The following is a 16,853-nucleotide window of genomic DNA, read 5'->3' as shown; positions in this document are numbered from 1 at the left end:
CCCCTATCCCACCACTCTAAGTCATCACAGAGCCCCAAGCTGAGCTCCCTGTGCCACACAGCAGCCTTCCACTAGCTATCTGTTTTACACATGGGGTATATATGTCAGTGCTACTCTCCAAGTTTGTCCCACCCTCCCCATCCCCCACTGTGTCCACATGTTCACTCTACATTTGGATCTCTATTCCTGCCTAGCAAATAGGTTTCTCTGTACCATTTTTCTAGATTCTACATATATGTGTTAATATATGATAGTTGTTTTTCTTTTCTGACTTACTTTACTCTGTATGACAGACTCTAGGTCCATCGACATCTCTACAAATGACCCAATTTCATTTTTATGGCTGAGTAATATTCCATTGTATATATGTACCACATCTTCTTTATCCATTCCTCTGTCAATGAACATTTAGGTTGCTTTCATGTCCTGGCTATTGTAAATAGTGCTTCTGTGATCATTGAGGTGCTTAGATATGCAGTCATGTCCAACTCTGAGACCCATGGACTATAGCCTACCAGGCTCCTCTGTCCATGGGATTTCCCCAGCAAGAACACTGGAGTGGGCTTCCATTTCCTTCTCTAGAGCATCTTCCCAATCCAGGGATCAAATCAGTGTCTCTTGCATCTCTTGCATTGACATGTGACATTTACCACTAGTGCCACCTGGGAAGTTCAAACATTAGGGTACATGCATCTTTTTTAATTATTGAAACCTAATTTTAAAGATTTTTTTCTGAGAATGAAACGGGTTTCATTTGTATTTTGAGTCTCATCAAATGAAAGATCAACCATCAGTTTTAACCCACTCTTTGAGTCACCTCAAATGCTAGTAAAATATATAACATATTGAATACAATCTGCAATGTCTGCAAAGGCTCCCAAATAGCAAGATACTGTTTGCCTATTGAGACATATTTTCCCTTCAATATGGAAAGTAATTTTATCAGAACAGTTACTACAAGAAAAGCAAAATGAAAAAAAAAATCCAACCAAGATCAATTATTTCACATACATAGAACTAGTTAAGTGAAAATCAAACATACTAATATTGGATCAGGGGATGGGATATGAATGGTCAGTAAAACTATGTCAAGAATTTAGCAACATTGAACACCTAAAAACAAGCCAACAATCCAGCTATACTAAATTTCAAAATATCTAAATATTGTATGGAGACTGGAAAACAGTAAAGTAGTAAATGTTACTACAGTTATTTTAGGACATGTTTAAATTGTCTCAACACATCATATTTTTGAGTGGTTTTCTTTTTCCTAGTACCTTAAAAGAAAAAGACATCTTGTTCAAAATTTAGTTTATTCCCCAAATATTTCCTTCAAATAGTCATTGCTCTCACAGCTGAAATTTGAGGCTTTTGTACTTTAAAATCCACATAAGAGTAGCATGTGGAAGCCAAGAAACAGGAATGTGTGTTCAACATTTTATAAGTACTAAATAAGCTAAAGGGTTTCCAGAGAAATCCTGTGACCTCCATAATATTTCTAGAGCCTTCTAGAAAGAAGAAGAAAATCATAGAAAGAGCTTTCTTTTCTCATAATTTTATTTTCTATTCTTTCTTTCTAACTTGAGTTTTGATTACAAATCACTATGTTATCTCCTTAAGATACTGTCCTCTCTCTACCTGATTCCCAACAGATGTGGCCATAGCCATTGGTCTTCATCCTCCAAATTACTATTAATGTGTGGCCATTGTGTATTATAAGTTTTAATAAAAGCTTTATGGAGGAGAAGGAAATGGCAGCCCACTCCAATATTCTTGCCTGGAAAATCCCGTGGACAGAGGATCCTAACAGGCTACAGTCTATGGGGTCGCAAAAGAGTCAGACGCAACTTAGCGACAAAACAATAGCAAGTGATAGCTAGTACTCAATCCTGTTTAGCCAAGACTAGCTTCTGTCTCCAACCCTTAAATTAAAATTCTTTGCAGTGCCAACTTTCCTTCTTTACCTCTAAAAGCCTTTGATTTTACTCCTGAGCTGGGACACTGTTTGGGCTGCTACCAAAATCTATTTGCCCCAAATTGCAATTTTTTTATTCAAAATTAACTATTTTCGCTTTTTTTTTCTTTTTTAAAGCTTTATGGACAATGGAGGATAATTTAAGTACAGATAAGGAAACAAATTCAGGATGAAGTGTGACTTCTAAATCTCATTTTCCATTCCCTACTGAAGGACCTCTTATTTATTGGCCTTGTGTGAGGTACCTCTTATTTATTGGCCTTCTTTATTAGACCATGGACTAATGACACATTCCTAAGAAATGCTTTACTTATTTCTTAGGAATGCCTGTTCTCTGAATTATAAGATCCTGAAAATATTTTTTTTTTTTTTTGCAGAAAAAGTCAGTTTTCAAAACAAATGTTTTCTCATATCTTATGTTTGCTATGCTATGCTTAGTCTCTCAGTCATGTCCGACTCTTTGTGACCCCATGGACTGTAGCCTGCCAGGCTTCTCTGTTCATGGGGGTTCTCTAGGCAAGAATACTGGAGTGGGTTGCCATGCCCTTCTCCAGGGAATCTTCCCAACCCAGGGATCGAACCCAGGTCTCCTGCATTGCAGGTGGATTCTTTACTGTCTAAGCCACCTGGGAAGCCTTACCTTATGTTTACTAAAATACAAATAAAATGAAGTACACAGAATGTATACTAGAAAGAGTAGTACATTTGAAATCAAAAGGCTAATAGTTTATCCCAGATTTTTTCATAAAGAAATTGTGTGACTTTAAGTAAATCATTACACTTCTGAGTTTCAGTATTCAGTATTGTATTCATGAAATAAATACATATTGAAAATCTGATGTGCTACTTTGAATATAGAAAATAAATATGAAATACTGGAGATAAACATGAAAGTAGCTTAATGACTAGTGTTTACAGCTTCAAAGTGGAGTATCTTTGATAGTCTTTATGGAATCTCCTATAAGGGTGAAACAATGGCATTTGGAGAAATCACATGCCTGACCACTGTAAGGAGAAAGAAAAAGGTAGGACAGATTGTCTGATTCATGCTTCCAGTGGCATAAGTGTCATTTAAGAAAGTGTTACTTTATTGAACATTCAAAATCAATGACTTTAAAGACTTTAAAGTCACACTGCTGCTGCTGCTGCTGTGTCGCTTCAGTCGTGTCCGACTCTGTGCGACCCCATAGACTGCAGCCCACCAAGCTCCCCCGTCCCGGGGATTTTCCAGGCAAGAACAGTGGAGTGGGTTGCCATTTCCTTCTCTAATAAAGTCACACTAGTGTTACTTTATTGATCATTAGCAGAAACATTCATCTTTTTCCAAGTGAAAAAAAAGTCCATAATAACAATAAGGAAAATAAATAGAAGGGAATTCTCTGGTGGTCCAGTGGTTAGGACTCTGCACTTCCACTGCGGGGGGCAAGGGTTCAATCCCTGGTTGGGGAACTAAGACCCCAAAAGCCATGCTGGGTGGCAAAAAATATATATATATTAGTTTATTTATGTCATTTTTAAATGGGAAACATGAAGAAAAGGAAAGGATATTGCTAAAGTAGTAATAAAAGAAAGATGATCTACTCTAAGAAACTGGAAACAACTTGACGGAAGACTAAATTTTCTTCCCTATGATGAGAAATAAATATGGTAAGAAGGTTGCCACTACAAATATTGTGAATAAACACACAAAATCTCTCCCATCCTATGACCTGGACACAGAAACTGATTCTAATCAATACTTTCTTCTCCTCAGGGTTTTTCTCAGAGCACTTTTAACATCTTTGTTCCTCAGACTGTAAATTAAGGGGTTCATCATGGGAACCACATTGGTATAAAAGACAGAAGAGATTTTTCCCTCATCCAAAGATCCAGTAGAAGATGATTTGAGATACACAAATGCCCCAGATCCAAAGAACAGAGAAACAGCAATGATGTGGGAACTGCAGGTGCCGAAGGCTCTGGACCTGCCCTCCGTGGACTTGATGTGGAGGATGCTGGACAGGATGAGACCATAAGAGACAAAGATGGTGAGACTGGGCACAATGATGTTGATGCACGCCATGATGAAAACTACCAGCTCAGTGACATAGGTACTTGTGCAGGAGAGCTGAAGCAGAGGGTGGATGTCACAGAAATAATGGTTGATGGTGTTTGCATCACAGAAGGTCAGTCTCAGCATGCATCCAGTGTGAGCCATGGCACCAGAAAATGCCATCAAGTAGGAACCAAGCATAAGGCTGAAACACACTTTAGGGGACATGGCAGTATTATATAATAATGGCTTACAGATGGCCACATAGCGGTCATAGGACATTGATGTCAGCACATAGCATTCAGAAACAACAAAAAAACAGAAGAAGTAGAACTGAGTCATGCACCCCATGTAAGAGATAATATTCTCCTTCGATAAGAAATCTATCAGCATTTTGGGTGTAAATACTGAAGAGTAACAGAGGTCTGTGAAGGACAAGTTAAGGAGGAAAAAGTACATGGGGGTGTGTAGATGTGAATGTATCCCAATTAAGATTATCAGGCTCAAATTTCCTATCACAGTGACCATATACATTAATAGAAACAGGAAAAACAAGGGAACTTGGAGATCCAGTTGATCTGTTAACCCCACCAGGATGAATGCAGTCACGAAAGACCCATTCCCAGGAGCCATTCCTCCCTAAGAAAATCTGTGGACACAGGAGAGAATATTTACCTTGGGGAACAGCTCAGTCCTTCTGACAATATCTCATCCTACAAGAGAATGTACATACTGAGCATGTCTGACACTAGGCCAACCTGGGCCCATAGAATCTGCCTTTACCATGGGCTTTCCCTTTCTAGAGTCTTGATAAGCTAAATAAAACAAAGATCATAACAAACAGCCTACAGAGAGAAGGCAATGCTGCCATACAGATACATGCCTGCTGGAAAAACGAAGAGATAAGAGAGAGGGATCAAGTTAGAAAGTCCTTCTCTAACTTCACCTTTTCTTCATTCACTTGAGCCTTCTCCTCATCAGCAAAATTGTAGGCAGAGACCCCAGCTACATGGTGCTGGCTTCTGGTGCAGATTGGATCTGGTGTGAGTTGGAACCAAGAAGATTGTCTCTAACCAAAGACTAAGGGACCGAATGCTAGAGGAGGTTTAGTTATTGCCCAAGTAGAAGAGTGAGAGTCTGTCCATAGAAAAGGAGCTTACTGACTGAGATACTTCTGCACCTCCTAACCTCTGAACACTCTCTGATCCCCTTCGATATAGTCTCCTAAGAGTTTCACTTGAATCTCATGACTGCACAATATGGTGGGGAGAGGGGGAGACAGGAAAGTGGCAGGTCTGATGTCAACCGAATTCAGAAACTCACCCTTATGTGGCCAGAAACCTTAGAGCTCTCCCTTGGTGTTTGTCCTTGAAAGGCAGTGGAGGCTCTGGTTCATTTGATTCTAAAATGAAAAGTCTGAGCAGCCCAGACTTAATTTCAGATTATGCCCTGGAAATCTTTCTGAACTACAAATATTAATTTCTAATTATGACTTTGAGTCTTCTCACTCAGTAAGGAAAATTTCACAGCGTTGTTATCAGGTTTGCCACTTGATAATAAACAGAAGACTGACTGTGAGTTTAATGATGTAGCACACTTGGTTATAAACAGGGTGGAAGCTTGATCAGTCTCTCCCCAGTGAATAGATTCTATATGTAAAAAAGAAGTAAGGGATTTACATTTACAATGTTCTCTATCTAGGTCCTTAGAGACTCAATATTTTAATCCAGTTTACACATCACTCCAGGGATTGTACATCCCCCAAGGAAGAGGCAAAAGTAAGCTCCCATCTTCTTCATCACTTTAGAAAAATCTATTGTACAGGTTCTTTCTCTGTGTCTTCCCAGATCCTAAGAGGAAATTTTCCAGAGTCTACCTAGGGGTTTCTTCACATCTTTACTTGAAATTTTACAAAGCCTCTAGTAATTCACTTCACTTATTGTCTCTCATGGATTATCTCAAAAAGAAAATGCTAAATGCCTTTCTCCCTACTAAATTTTTTACATTTTAAACACCTACTGGAAATATCTACCTAAGGTTCCAGCTGGGTCCTTAAATATATTATTTAATTAACTGAGTCATCAATCATTTCTCATAGTAGAAAAGAGTGGGGGCTATAGAGTTAGAGGGTATGAGTTTGAGGCCTACCCCCATGCTTACTAACTTGGACACAGTGATTAACTCTCCATACCTCAGGATCTAGTCAAGGCTATGGTTTTTCCTGTGGTCATGTATGGATGTGAGAGTTGGACTGTGAAGAAGGCTGAGCGCCAAAGAATTGATGCTTTTGAACTGTGGTGTTGGAGAAGACTCTTGAGAGTCCCTTGGACTGCAAGGAGATCCAACTAGTCCATTCTGAAGGAGATCAGCCCTGGGATTTATTTGGAGGGAATGATGCTGAAGCTGAAACTCCAGTACTTTGGCCACCTGATGCGAAGAGTTGACTCATTGGAAAAGACTCTGATGCTGGGAGGGATTGGGGGCAGGAGGAGAAGGGGACGACAGAGGATGAGATGGTGGACGTGAGTCTGAGTGAACTCCGGGAGTTGGTGATGGACAGGGAAGCCTGGTGTGCTGCAATTCATGGGGTAGCAAAGAGTCGGACATGACTGAGTGACTGAACTGAACTGAAAATATTGATGATAATAATAGCATCTCCTTCATTGGGTTATCTTGATGATTAAATGAAAAAAATACCAAAAAATGGTTAGAACAGTACCTGGCATGTAGTATACAGTCAAATAATGCCAGCTGTCTTCATATATGTTCTCCAAACTTTCTGTAAATCCTCCATCATACCACTCACCATTTTTCTCTCTAATTCCTGTGTCTCCTTATAAATTATAAATGAGGACTAACATCTCTTCTGTCTTATTTACCACTTCTCTTGTACTGCTGTGAATAGTGCAGGGACTTTCCTTGTGGCTCAGCTGGTAAAGAATCCTCCTGCAATGTGGGAGACCTGGGTTCGATCCCTGGGTTGGGAAGATCCCCTGGAGAAGGGAATGGCTACCCACTCCGGTATTCTGGCCTGGAAAATTCCATGGACTGTGTAGTCCATGGGGGTGACAAAGAGTTGGACACGACTGAGTGACTTTAACTCACACAGTAGGCACTGCATAAATAACTCTGTAAGTTACATTGTTCTCTGGTGAAAGCCTTCCGAGTGTTTCTCACGTTTCTCACATGCTCAGCATTAGGGTCAACAGCCACACTGACTTCCATCCTTTTCCCCTAGCCACCACACAAGTTCAGGTACTTTTGAGGTTTTTATTGAACTAAATGCTGAAATGTAATGATTCCAGTAACAATTCTAGCTTTTCTCACATACTCCCTCTTATTTGGCCATATACACAACTGGAGGATAAGTTCTGGAAGCACACAACTCTCCCTTCCTTCTTTTTTTTTTTTTTAATTTTTTTTTTCAAAAGGCAGGTCATCAGCCCTCTGCTGATGGCAGGCCTGGTGACTCTGTCAGCCACACCAACAAGCATGTCAGTCACAGGCTGTCTTGAATAATACATTACAGGTTGTCCTCCACTCCTGTTAAGTCCACAGAGCAGAAGCCACGGTTTACAGCCCTTCCTCCCCACCCCATGCTCTTTCGCACTACATGAACTTATTCCAGTGTGAAGACCAAGAATAAATGTGTTGACTGGTTTCTGCCAAGAGGCCCCTGAACTTCAAAGACAAAGTGAACCCCTGCAAGTCCAGGGACCAGACGAGGTCTAAGCTCTGAAGGGAATGGCAGGAGAAAAAAACTAGTGTGTGAAAGCTCCAGGGTTTGGAAGGGATGGCTGGGTTCTTCAAACACGGGGACAGGTCTTTCAGAGACTCCTCTCCCTGCAGTATCGATGACCAGGGCACGGGCAGCCCACAATCACTTTCGATGCAGGAGTCCCTTCCTCCTTTAAAAGTTTCAGTGACCTTCAGTTACCCCAGGACACCTGAATCATTGTAATAAAACTATATGGCAGCATTGTAGTAAAAATATAAGTAACTATGAATACTGGGCATATACCCTTTGAAAATCTAACTGAAAGAGACACATGTACCCCAATGTTCATGACAGCACTTTTTACAGTAGCTAGGACGTGGAAGTAACCTAGATGTCCATCGACAGATGAATGGATACAGAAATAGTTGTACGTTTATATACAATAGAATATTACTCAGCTATAAAAAAAAGAATGCATTTGAGTCAGTCTTAATGAAGTGGATGAACCTAGAGCCTGTTATACAGAGTGAAGTAAGTTAGAAAGAGAAAGACAAATATTGTGCATTAACACATCATACGGAATCTAGAAAGATGGTACTGACGAACCTCTTTTCAGGGCAGCAGTGGAGATGCAGACATGAGAACAGCCTTGTTGACACAGTAGGGGAAGGAGAGGGTGGGACAAATTGAGAGAAACATGGAAATATACACATTACCGTATGCAGAATAGATATATTTTACATAAAATAAAACATTACCTTTTTCATTCCTGACTGCTATAAATGGTTATCTGAGTTTTTTTGTCCTTGAACTGAGATCGAAAAACAATCTCCCTTTACCATGTTTTCTTAAGACTAAATTGAGAAGATAGAGACAATAGTGAGAAGTATTTTCCTCATCTTCTTTTCTGAGAAACAAAGGAATCTACCAGACAAAATCCTCTCCAGCAATTTCAATAGAGGTTTATTAAATAAATTAGTAACTTACTGAATCTGAAGTCCACAAAGTCCAAATGTCCTTGACAAAGCTTCACAGGAGTTCTGGACATACCTTAGTCAAAAATCTCAAAATCTTAGTGTTTCTGGATTCATCACCATTCACTTTTTTCTATTTAAAACCTTATAATCTCTGAAAATAAGCTGGAGCATGACAGAATGAATTATAGGGTTGGACTTTTTGTCCAACCCAGTACTTTCCTACTTTCTATGAAAGGATGAATGGCTGATTCTCCTCTTCTTTATACTATCTTTTCTTATAAAGTGGTTTTCATAAAAAACTTTGCTTCTCTTTTTATTTAAATCACCTGCTTTTTTATTTTAATTCTTTTCTCCATATCATCATACATTGTGTGCCCTTACTAAAATTTGACATCAACAGCTAACACAATTTCTATTCAGAACACCCTTTTCCTAATAGTCTTACTCAGTGCAACATGGACATCTTTGTTCCTCAGACTGTAGATGAAAGGATTCACCATTGGCCCCACAATGGTGTAAAAAACAGTGGACACTTTATCTTCATCCAGAGACCCAGCAGGAAAAGGCTTGAGATACATGAATGTTGCTGATCCAAAGAAAAGAGAAACTGCAATTATGTGGGAGCTGCAGGTACTGAAGGCTTTGGACCTGCCCTCTGCAGAATGGATGCGAAGGATGTTCAAGAGGATCAAGGTGTAAGAAACGAAGATGGTGACACTGGGCACTATGACATTGACACCCACCACGATGAAAATCTCCAACTCATTGATGGAGGTGCTTGTGCAGGAGAGCTGGAGGAGAGGAGGAATGTCACACATGTAGTGATTGATGATGTTTCCATCACAGAAGGAGAGTCGCAGCATGCACCCAGTGTGGGCCATGGCACCCACAAGCCCCATCGCATATACACCCACTGTCAGCATGAGGCAGACCTGATGGGACATGGAGACCTTGTAGAGCAGGGGCTTACAGATGGCCACGTATCGGTCATAGGCCATTGATGTCAAAATAAAGCACTCATCAATAACAAAGAAGGAGAAGAAGCAGAGCTGAGTCATGCACTCTGCATAAGAGATGATGTTCTGGCTTACGAAACTCATCAGCATTTTAGGGGTAATGACAGAGGAGTTGCAGAGATCAATGAAGGAAAGGTTGAAGAGAAAGTAGTACATGGGAGTGTGCAGGTGAGGGTTCAGACCAATAAGAATAATCAAGCCAACGTTCCCCACCACAGTGACCACATAAACTGCTAAGAAAATGAAAAAGAGAGGCAGCTGGAGTCCTGGCTGCTGTGTTAAACCCAGCAGGATAAACTCAGTCACTGAAGATTCATTCCCTGGGGCCATTCTTCCCTAGGACATACCTGTGGGAACAGGACAGAGGGTAACATTAAAATGAGTACCCCACTCTCTCCACCCAATCCCACTCTAATGAGGCTGAGACCAAGAATGTGAGAAGGAACCCCAGCCCAACCCTCTGTATCTTTTTTTTTTCTTCTTCTTTACAAAAAGGCTGAGGGAATTTTTAAAGATGTGTATTAAAAACACTAACGGGCAAGTTCTACAGGGTAAGATTCAGTGACCTTAGCCTCATGACAACAGCATCTCTGCTCTACTTCTGCTCTGACAGTTTACCAGACCCAATGATCAGTGGTCATCTCAGCAGAGGGAAAGCTGTCATTTCAGGGAGTCCTTGGCTTCCACAGATGAGGTTTGGAAGATGAGTAACTGGACAGATAAGATTCAACACTCACCCTTCTGCACAGAGACTTCAGTGTTGGGACTTGCTAACTCTGCTTCCTTATTCTCAAGTGGTTCTGATGAATTTTAGAGATGAACAGCCCAGAACAGAGATTCTTCTTCTTTGCTGTTGTTTTTGTTTTGAGTGCGTTTCGGACTGAGAGAGTCAGAGCACAGACCTCAGTACACCAGGCTCTAAGGTGACATGAGTTACAGGTCACGATTTCTGATGGTGGCTCTGCCAGAGTGTCCTCTCCAGTCTAGGGGGTGGAAATAGCATCTGCTGGTGCCCAGGGAGCCACCTGCTAATATGACCCAGGGGTTATTGTGAATTGGGAAATCCTAGGGACCTGATTAAGAAGTCTTAGGTTTTCATTGTGTTTTCCCCAGAGATATGATTTGTAAGAAAGAAAAATTACCCACTCTGCATTTAAGAGGAGTTCACTAGAATAACAGTGTGTATTGGAAGTAACCCATTTTGCATACATTTTGGTTTGTTGCCAAATGGACCACATCCTCAAATGGAAAAGCAGTGACTTTTCCTGCATCCACAGCTCTTAAGAAACACTAGTCACTTATTTGTTTATTTGCTGTGTCTTCTCACAACACAAACACATATATTCACATGCATTTGAACCTAAGTTCCATAAGGGCAAAGATTTTGTCTGTTTTGTTCAGTACTGTTTTTGTAGCAACTTAGAGTAAAACCACACATATACAGTAGGTATTATATAAATACTCATTTAATAAAAATGAATGAATGAGAACCCCTTTTCCTCATTTCCCTGGGGACCAAAACTGGATACCACAACAGAAGTACTGCCCCATGGGCAAAGGCTTATATAGTATCAGTGATTTTCCTCGTAGGCCTGAGTGTGGGACTGGACAAACACCAGTGAGGTAGTGAAGGTCATGGGTAAAGTCTTAATGGCCATCTATAAGCCTTGTAGATCAAAGTTACTAAACTCAGAGAAAACACAAGTTTCTGTCCTCCCTGAAGGTCACACAGACGACTTCCACGGCTCTTACAGAGGCCCCAGTGCCTCTTCTCAGAAGTCTGCAGCATAGACTCAGATCAGAAGGCAGTTTTGGATCAACACAGGAAGCTTCCAAATGCTCAAATCAAGGTCAGCTCATTAGGGAGATCATTAGGAACCATTCAAAATCATTTCTTTTTTGACACAGGTTTGAAATAATCAAAATGCCAACTTAGAAAGTAATAATATGGGCACTGGCAGGAACAGACTAGAGTAAGGAAGACTGGAGGCAGGTCAGGAATAGGAACCTATTACAACTGTAAATCAGTTCAGTTCAGTTGCTCAGTCGTGTCCGAATCTTTTTGACCCCATGAATCAGCACACCAGGCCTCCCTGTCCATCACCAACTCCCAGAGTTTACTCAAACTCATGTCCATTGAGTCGGTGATGACATCCAACCATCTCATCCTCTGTCATCCCCTTTTCCTCCTGCCTTCAATCTTTCCCAACATCAGGGTCTTTTCAAATGAGTCAGCTCTTCAGAAAAAGTGGCCAAAATATTGGAGTTTCAGCTTCAACATCAATCCTTCCAATGAACACCCAGGACTGATTGCCTTTAGGATGGACTGGTTGGATCTCCTTGCAGTCCAAGGGACTCTCAAGAGTCTTCTACAACACCACAGTTCAAAAGCATCAATTCTTCGGTGCTCAGCTTTCTTTATAGTCCAACTCTCACATCCATACATGACTACTGGAAAAACCATAGCCTTTGACTATATTGACCTTTGTTGGCAAAGTAATGTCTCTGCTTTTTAATATGCTGTCTAGGTTGATCATAACTTTCCTTCCAAGGAGTAGGCATCTTTTTATTTCATGGCTGTAGTCACCATCTGCAGTGACATTGGAGCCCAAGAAAATAAAATCTGTCAGTGTTTCCACTGTTTCTCCATGTATTTGCCATGATGTGATGGGACCAGATGCCATGATCTTAGTTTTCTGAATGTTGAGTTTTAACCCAACTTTTTCACTCTCCTCTTTCACTTTCATCAAGAGGCTCTTTAGTTCTTCTTCACATTCTGCAATAAGGGTGGTGTCATCTGTGTATCTGAGGTTATTGATATTTCTCCCTGCAATCTTGATTCCAGCTTGTACTTCATCCAGCCCAGCGTTTCTTGTGATGTACTCTGCATATACATTAAATAAGCACAGTGACAATATACAGCCTTGACTTACTCTTTTTCCTATTTGGAACCAGTCTGTTGTTCCATGTCCAGTTCTAACTGTTGTTTCCTGACCTGTATACAGATTTCTCAAGAGGCAGGTCAGGTGGTCTGGTATTCCCATCTCTTTCAGATGGACTAACATGTCCATGCAATTCTCTGGGCCAGAATACTGGAGTGGGTAGCCTTTTCCTTCTCCAGGGGATCTTCCCAACCCAGGGATAGAACTCAGGTCTCCCGCATTGCAGGCAGATTCTTTACCAGCTGAGCCACCAGGGGACATCCAAGAAAAAGTGTACAATTGGGCAAATGCCTAACTAAAGCTAAAGCACTTTGTTGGATGGCATCATCGACTCAATGGACATGAGTTTGAGCAAACTCTGGGAGATAGTTCAACACAGGGAAGCCTGGTGTGCTGCAGTCCATGGGGTGGTAAAGAGTCTGACATGACTTAGTGGCTGAACAACAAAGGCTAAAAGTAAGAAGAAAGGTCAGAACATGAGAAGGTTTGAGGATTGTTTCCATAGAGATTAAAGCCATGGGGTTAAGTAAACTAAATAAGAGAAAGTAAAGAGAAAAAGGGCAGAGGGTAGAAGAATACTTGGGAAATTCCCCAAATTGTGAGTATTATACTTAGGATAATCTCTTAAACCCAATCATCACTAAAATGAGTCCCAATCATTTTTCTCAGACCCTTCACAATTACTAGGGGACCAAAAATTCCTCAAGCCAAAGTTGAACTCTATCCCACAAGGTAGACATTCCTTGACCTCAGCAATGATAAAGAACTTGGAACTTTATTAAAATGTGTTTTCTATGGAAAGTTAAAAAATCTTATTTAGGCAATACAGTAGACAGAAATACTTCCTCTAATTTTATAGTATATCAAATCACATTGCAAGAAGTATTATATGCCAGGGTTCTGCACTAGAGTTGAAAAATCATTCTTTCATCTTTGCCACTGTAAATATAAGCAAACATGGAATTAATATAGAGCAATTCTGAGCTTATACTTACACAGCAAAATTCTCATTCCCTTTCTTTCTTCTCTCTCCATAACCATCAGGTTAGCCTAATTCAGGTGTAACTCTCAAATGGTCACCCTCTCACTGAGATATATTCCAAGGAAAGATTCATCAAGACTTCTAACAAAGATGATAGAAGACCAAAAAATTCCAAAAAATAGTAGCCTAGATGTTTGGATAAACTATAGTGTTACTACAAGCAGAAGAAAAATTCAGAAAATAGTGGAAATATTCATAAAAATTATACATTCAGTTTTATTCATTCTTGACTCCTTTTTAAGTATCTCAACCCCAATATGTTCTAACTTGTCAAAGTCAGTGGTAATAAAAAATTTATACTATACCATAAAGATGCATAAAACATAAAGATGTATTTTAACTAAATGGATTTTTAATTGGCAGGATTATGTGACACTAAGCTAACAAGCTACAATCACCCAGAAATATTAACTAATATATTTTCAAAATTAAATGTATAACTGAGGTTATATTATAATTTTAAGCAAAATAAAGCAAGTTATCAGATACTAATTTTATACAGATGACTGCTGCTAGTTTTTTTTAAATATCACAGCTATGTCATTGATATTGATTCAGTCAAAATACTGACTGTTTCTACCATTGCCACAAGGCTTCTTCATGTTCCCTTCAACACCCACTTTTTCCCTCCTCAGTTGCTCAGTCGTGTCCGACTCTTTGCAACCCCATGGACTGCAGCACACCAGGCCTCCCTGTCCATCACCAACTCCCAAAGTTTACTCAAACTCATGCCCACTGAGTCAGTGATGCCATCCAACCATCACACCCATTTTTCCTTTCAAAGCCACACCCACTTTCTTTCTATCCTATTCTTCTCTAAACCTTTGGCAACCATGACCAACCAGGTTCTCCATTTCTATAAATTTATCATTTCAAGATTTATGTTATATTATTTAATAGAAGCATACACAGTATAACATTATATCTTCTATTTAAAAATTTGTTTCACGTGCTTGTAATTGCTCAGTGAAGAATTTCTACAATGGCTGCTTTGAAATCTTTGTCAAATAATTCTAACATCTCTGTAATGTAACATGTATTTCTTGTCCTTTTTGCACTGAATTTGAGATCTTCTTTATTCTTCATATAAAAAGTGATTTTTTTTTGAAACCTGGGCACTTTGCAAATTATATTATGAGACTTTAGATTTTATTTAAACCTTTTGTTTAGCTACTTTTCTTTGATATTGCTCTGCCTGGAGGAACAAGTCCTCTCACTGCTGAGTGAGGGTTGTTATTTTGCTTCCCCTCATGGTCTCATCTGACAGGCAAGGGTGTGTGGATTAGTCACTCAGTCGTGTCCAACTTTTTGCAACCCCATGGACTGTAGCCTGCCAGACTCCACTGTCTGTGGGATTATCCATGCAAGAATGCTGGAGTGGGTTGTCATTCCCTTATTCAGGGTATATTCCCTACCCAAGGATTGAACCTGGGTCTCCTGAATTGCAGGCAAATGCTTTACCATCTAAGCCAACAGGCAATAGGGTGTCAGTCATTGCAAGCGGACAATGATAAGAGGCTTGATTCCCCTTAAGTCCTCCTCTGACATGACCTCATGGAGGACAAGGACTCCCTCATTACTGACGGGTATTGATGGAAGTTCAGGCTCCCTCAATGGCCTCCGCTCACACCATGTAGGGAGCTCTTGTCACCCAGCAAGAATCAAAGCCCTGACTACATAGCATTCTCTGATTCTACCACCAGAGAAAGTATTGGGGCAATCATCACACCCTGTGAGGGAGGCAGTCTATGGATTTTTATTTGAACTTTGCTGTCATGGAGGGGGAGCTACAGGTTTTCCCTGGGGTTGGTCTATGGTATGGTGGTTATTGTACTAAAATTTTCTATCTTACTTGGCTGCCCCTTTCCTGGTCCTTGGGCTAAAAAAAAGTAGACTTGTTTTTCCAGCTTTATTGGAGCATGCACAAGTGCATGTTCAGTCACTCAGTCATGTCTGACTCTTTGCAACCCCATGGCCTGTAGCCCACCAGGCTCCTCTGTCCATGGAATTCTCTAGGCAAGAATACTGGATTGGGTTGCCATTTCCTTCTCTGAGGGATCTTCCTGACTCAGGGACTGAACCCACATCTCTTAAATCTCCTGCACTGACAGATGGATTCTTTACCACTGAGCCAACTTTTGTTGTTGTTGTTGTTGATTTTTTTTTTTAACAAAGTCTTCCCTCTTTAGGTTAGGAAGAGGGATTATTTTTAACCTAAAGAGGGAAGTCTTGGTTAAAAAAAAAAAACTTATGACAGGACAGGGGCTCTGAACAGTCCAATCCAATGTGGCTCTCTGGCTGATTAAGAAAAATAAAATCTGGAGTTGAGCTGTAGGGGTTGCTTGTATATTTTTGAGATTAGTTGTTTGTCAGTTGCTTCATTTGCTATTATTTTCTCCCATTCTGAAGGCTGTCTTTTCACCTTGCTAATAGTTTCCTTTGATGTGCAGAAGCTTTTAAGGTTAATTAGGTCCCATTTGTTTATTTTTGTTTTTATTTCCAATATTCTGGGAGGTGGGTCATAGAGGATCCTGCTGTGATGTATGTTGGAGAGTGTTTTGCCTATGTTCTCCTCTAGGAGTTTTATAGTTTCTGGTCTTACGTTTAGATCTTTAATCCATTTTGAGTTTATTTTTGTGTATGGTGTTAGAAAGTGTTCTAGTTTCATTCTTTTACAAGTGGTTGACCAGATTTCCCAGCACCACTTGTTAAAAAGATTGTCTTTAATCCATTGTATATTCTTGCTTCCTTTGTCAAAGATAAGGTGTCAATATGTGCGTGGATTTATCTCTGGGCTTTCTATTTTGTTCCATTGATCAATATTTCTGTCTTTGTGCCAGTACCATACTGTCTTGATAACTGTGGCTTTGTAGTAGAGCCCGAAATCAGGTAGGTTGATTCCTCCAGTTCCATTCTTCTTTCTCAAGATCGCTTTGGCTATACGAGGTTTTTTGTATTTCCATACAAATTGTGAAATTATTTGTTCTAGCTCTGTGAAGAATACTGTTGGTAGCTTGATAGGGATTGCATTGAATCTATAGATTGCTTTGGGTAGTATACTCATTTTCACTATATTGATTCTTCTGATCCATGAACATGGTATATTTCTCCATCTATTAGTGTCCTCTTTGATTTCTTTCACCAGTGTTTT

The 16,853-nt window shown here is 40.1% G+C and overlaps 1 protein-coding gene, 1 non-coding gene and 1 pseudogene across 2 annotated transcripts; all 3 read right to left on the bottom strand.

The window, feature by feature from the left end:
- Positions 1-3,707: 3,707 nt before the first annotated feature.
- Positions 3,708-4,640, bottom strand: LOC109554263 (olfactory receptor 8B3-like). The gene has a single exon (XM_019954580.2). The coding sequence runs from the start codon at positions 4,638-4,640 to the stop codon at positions 3,708-3,710; it is 933 nt and encodes a 310-aa protein (XP_019810139.2).
- A 3,132-nt stretch (positions 4,641-7,772) lies between these two features.
- On the bottom strand, positions 7,773-7,904 carry LOC139180807 (small nucleolar RNA SNORA71). Its single transcript, XR_011565058.1, has one exon. It is a non-coding gene; the product is annotated as a small nucleolar RNA SNORA71 (small nucleolar RNA).
- A 1,214-nt stretch (positions 7,905-9,118) lies between these two features.
- Positions 9,119-10,063, bottom strand: LOC109554245 (olfactory receptor 8B3-like; annotated as a pseudogene).
- Between the last annotated feature and the right edge of the window lie 6,790 nt (positions 10,064-16,853).

The sequence above is a fragment of the Bos indicus genome, chromosome 29 (assembly GCF_029378745.1).
Source record: "Bos indicus isolate NIAB-ARS_2022 breed Sahiwal x Tharparkar chromosome 29, NIAB-ARS_B.indTharparkar_mat_pri_1.0, whole genome shotgun sequence".
Taxonomy (NCBI): Eukaryota; Metazoa; Chordata; class Mammalia; order Artiodactyla; family Bovidae; genus Bos; species Bos indicus.
The sequence above is the reverse complement of the archived record's forward strand: the minus strand, read 5'-3'. Positions and strand labels throughout refer to the sequence as shown.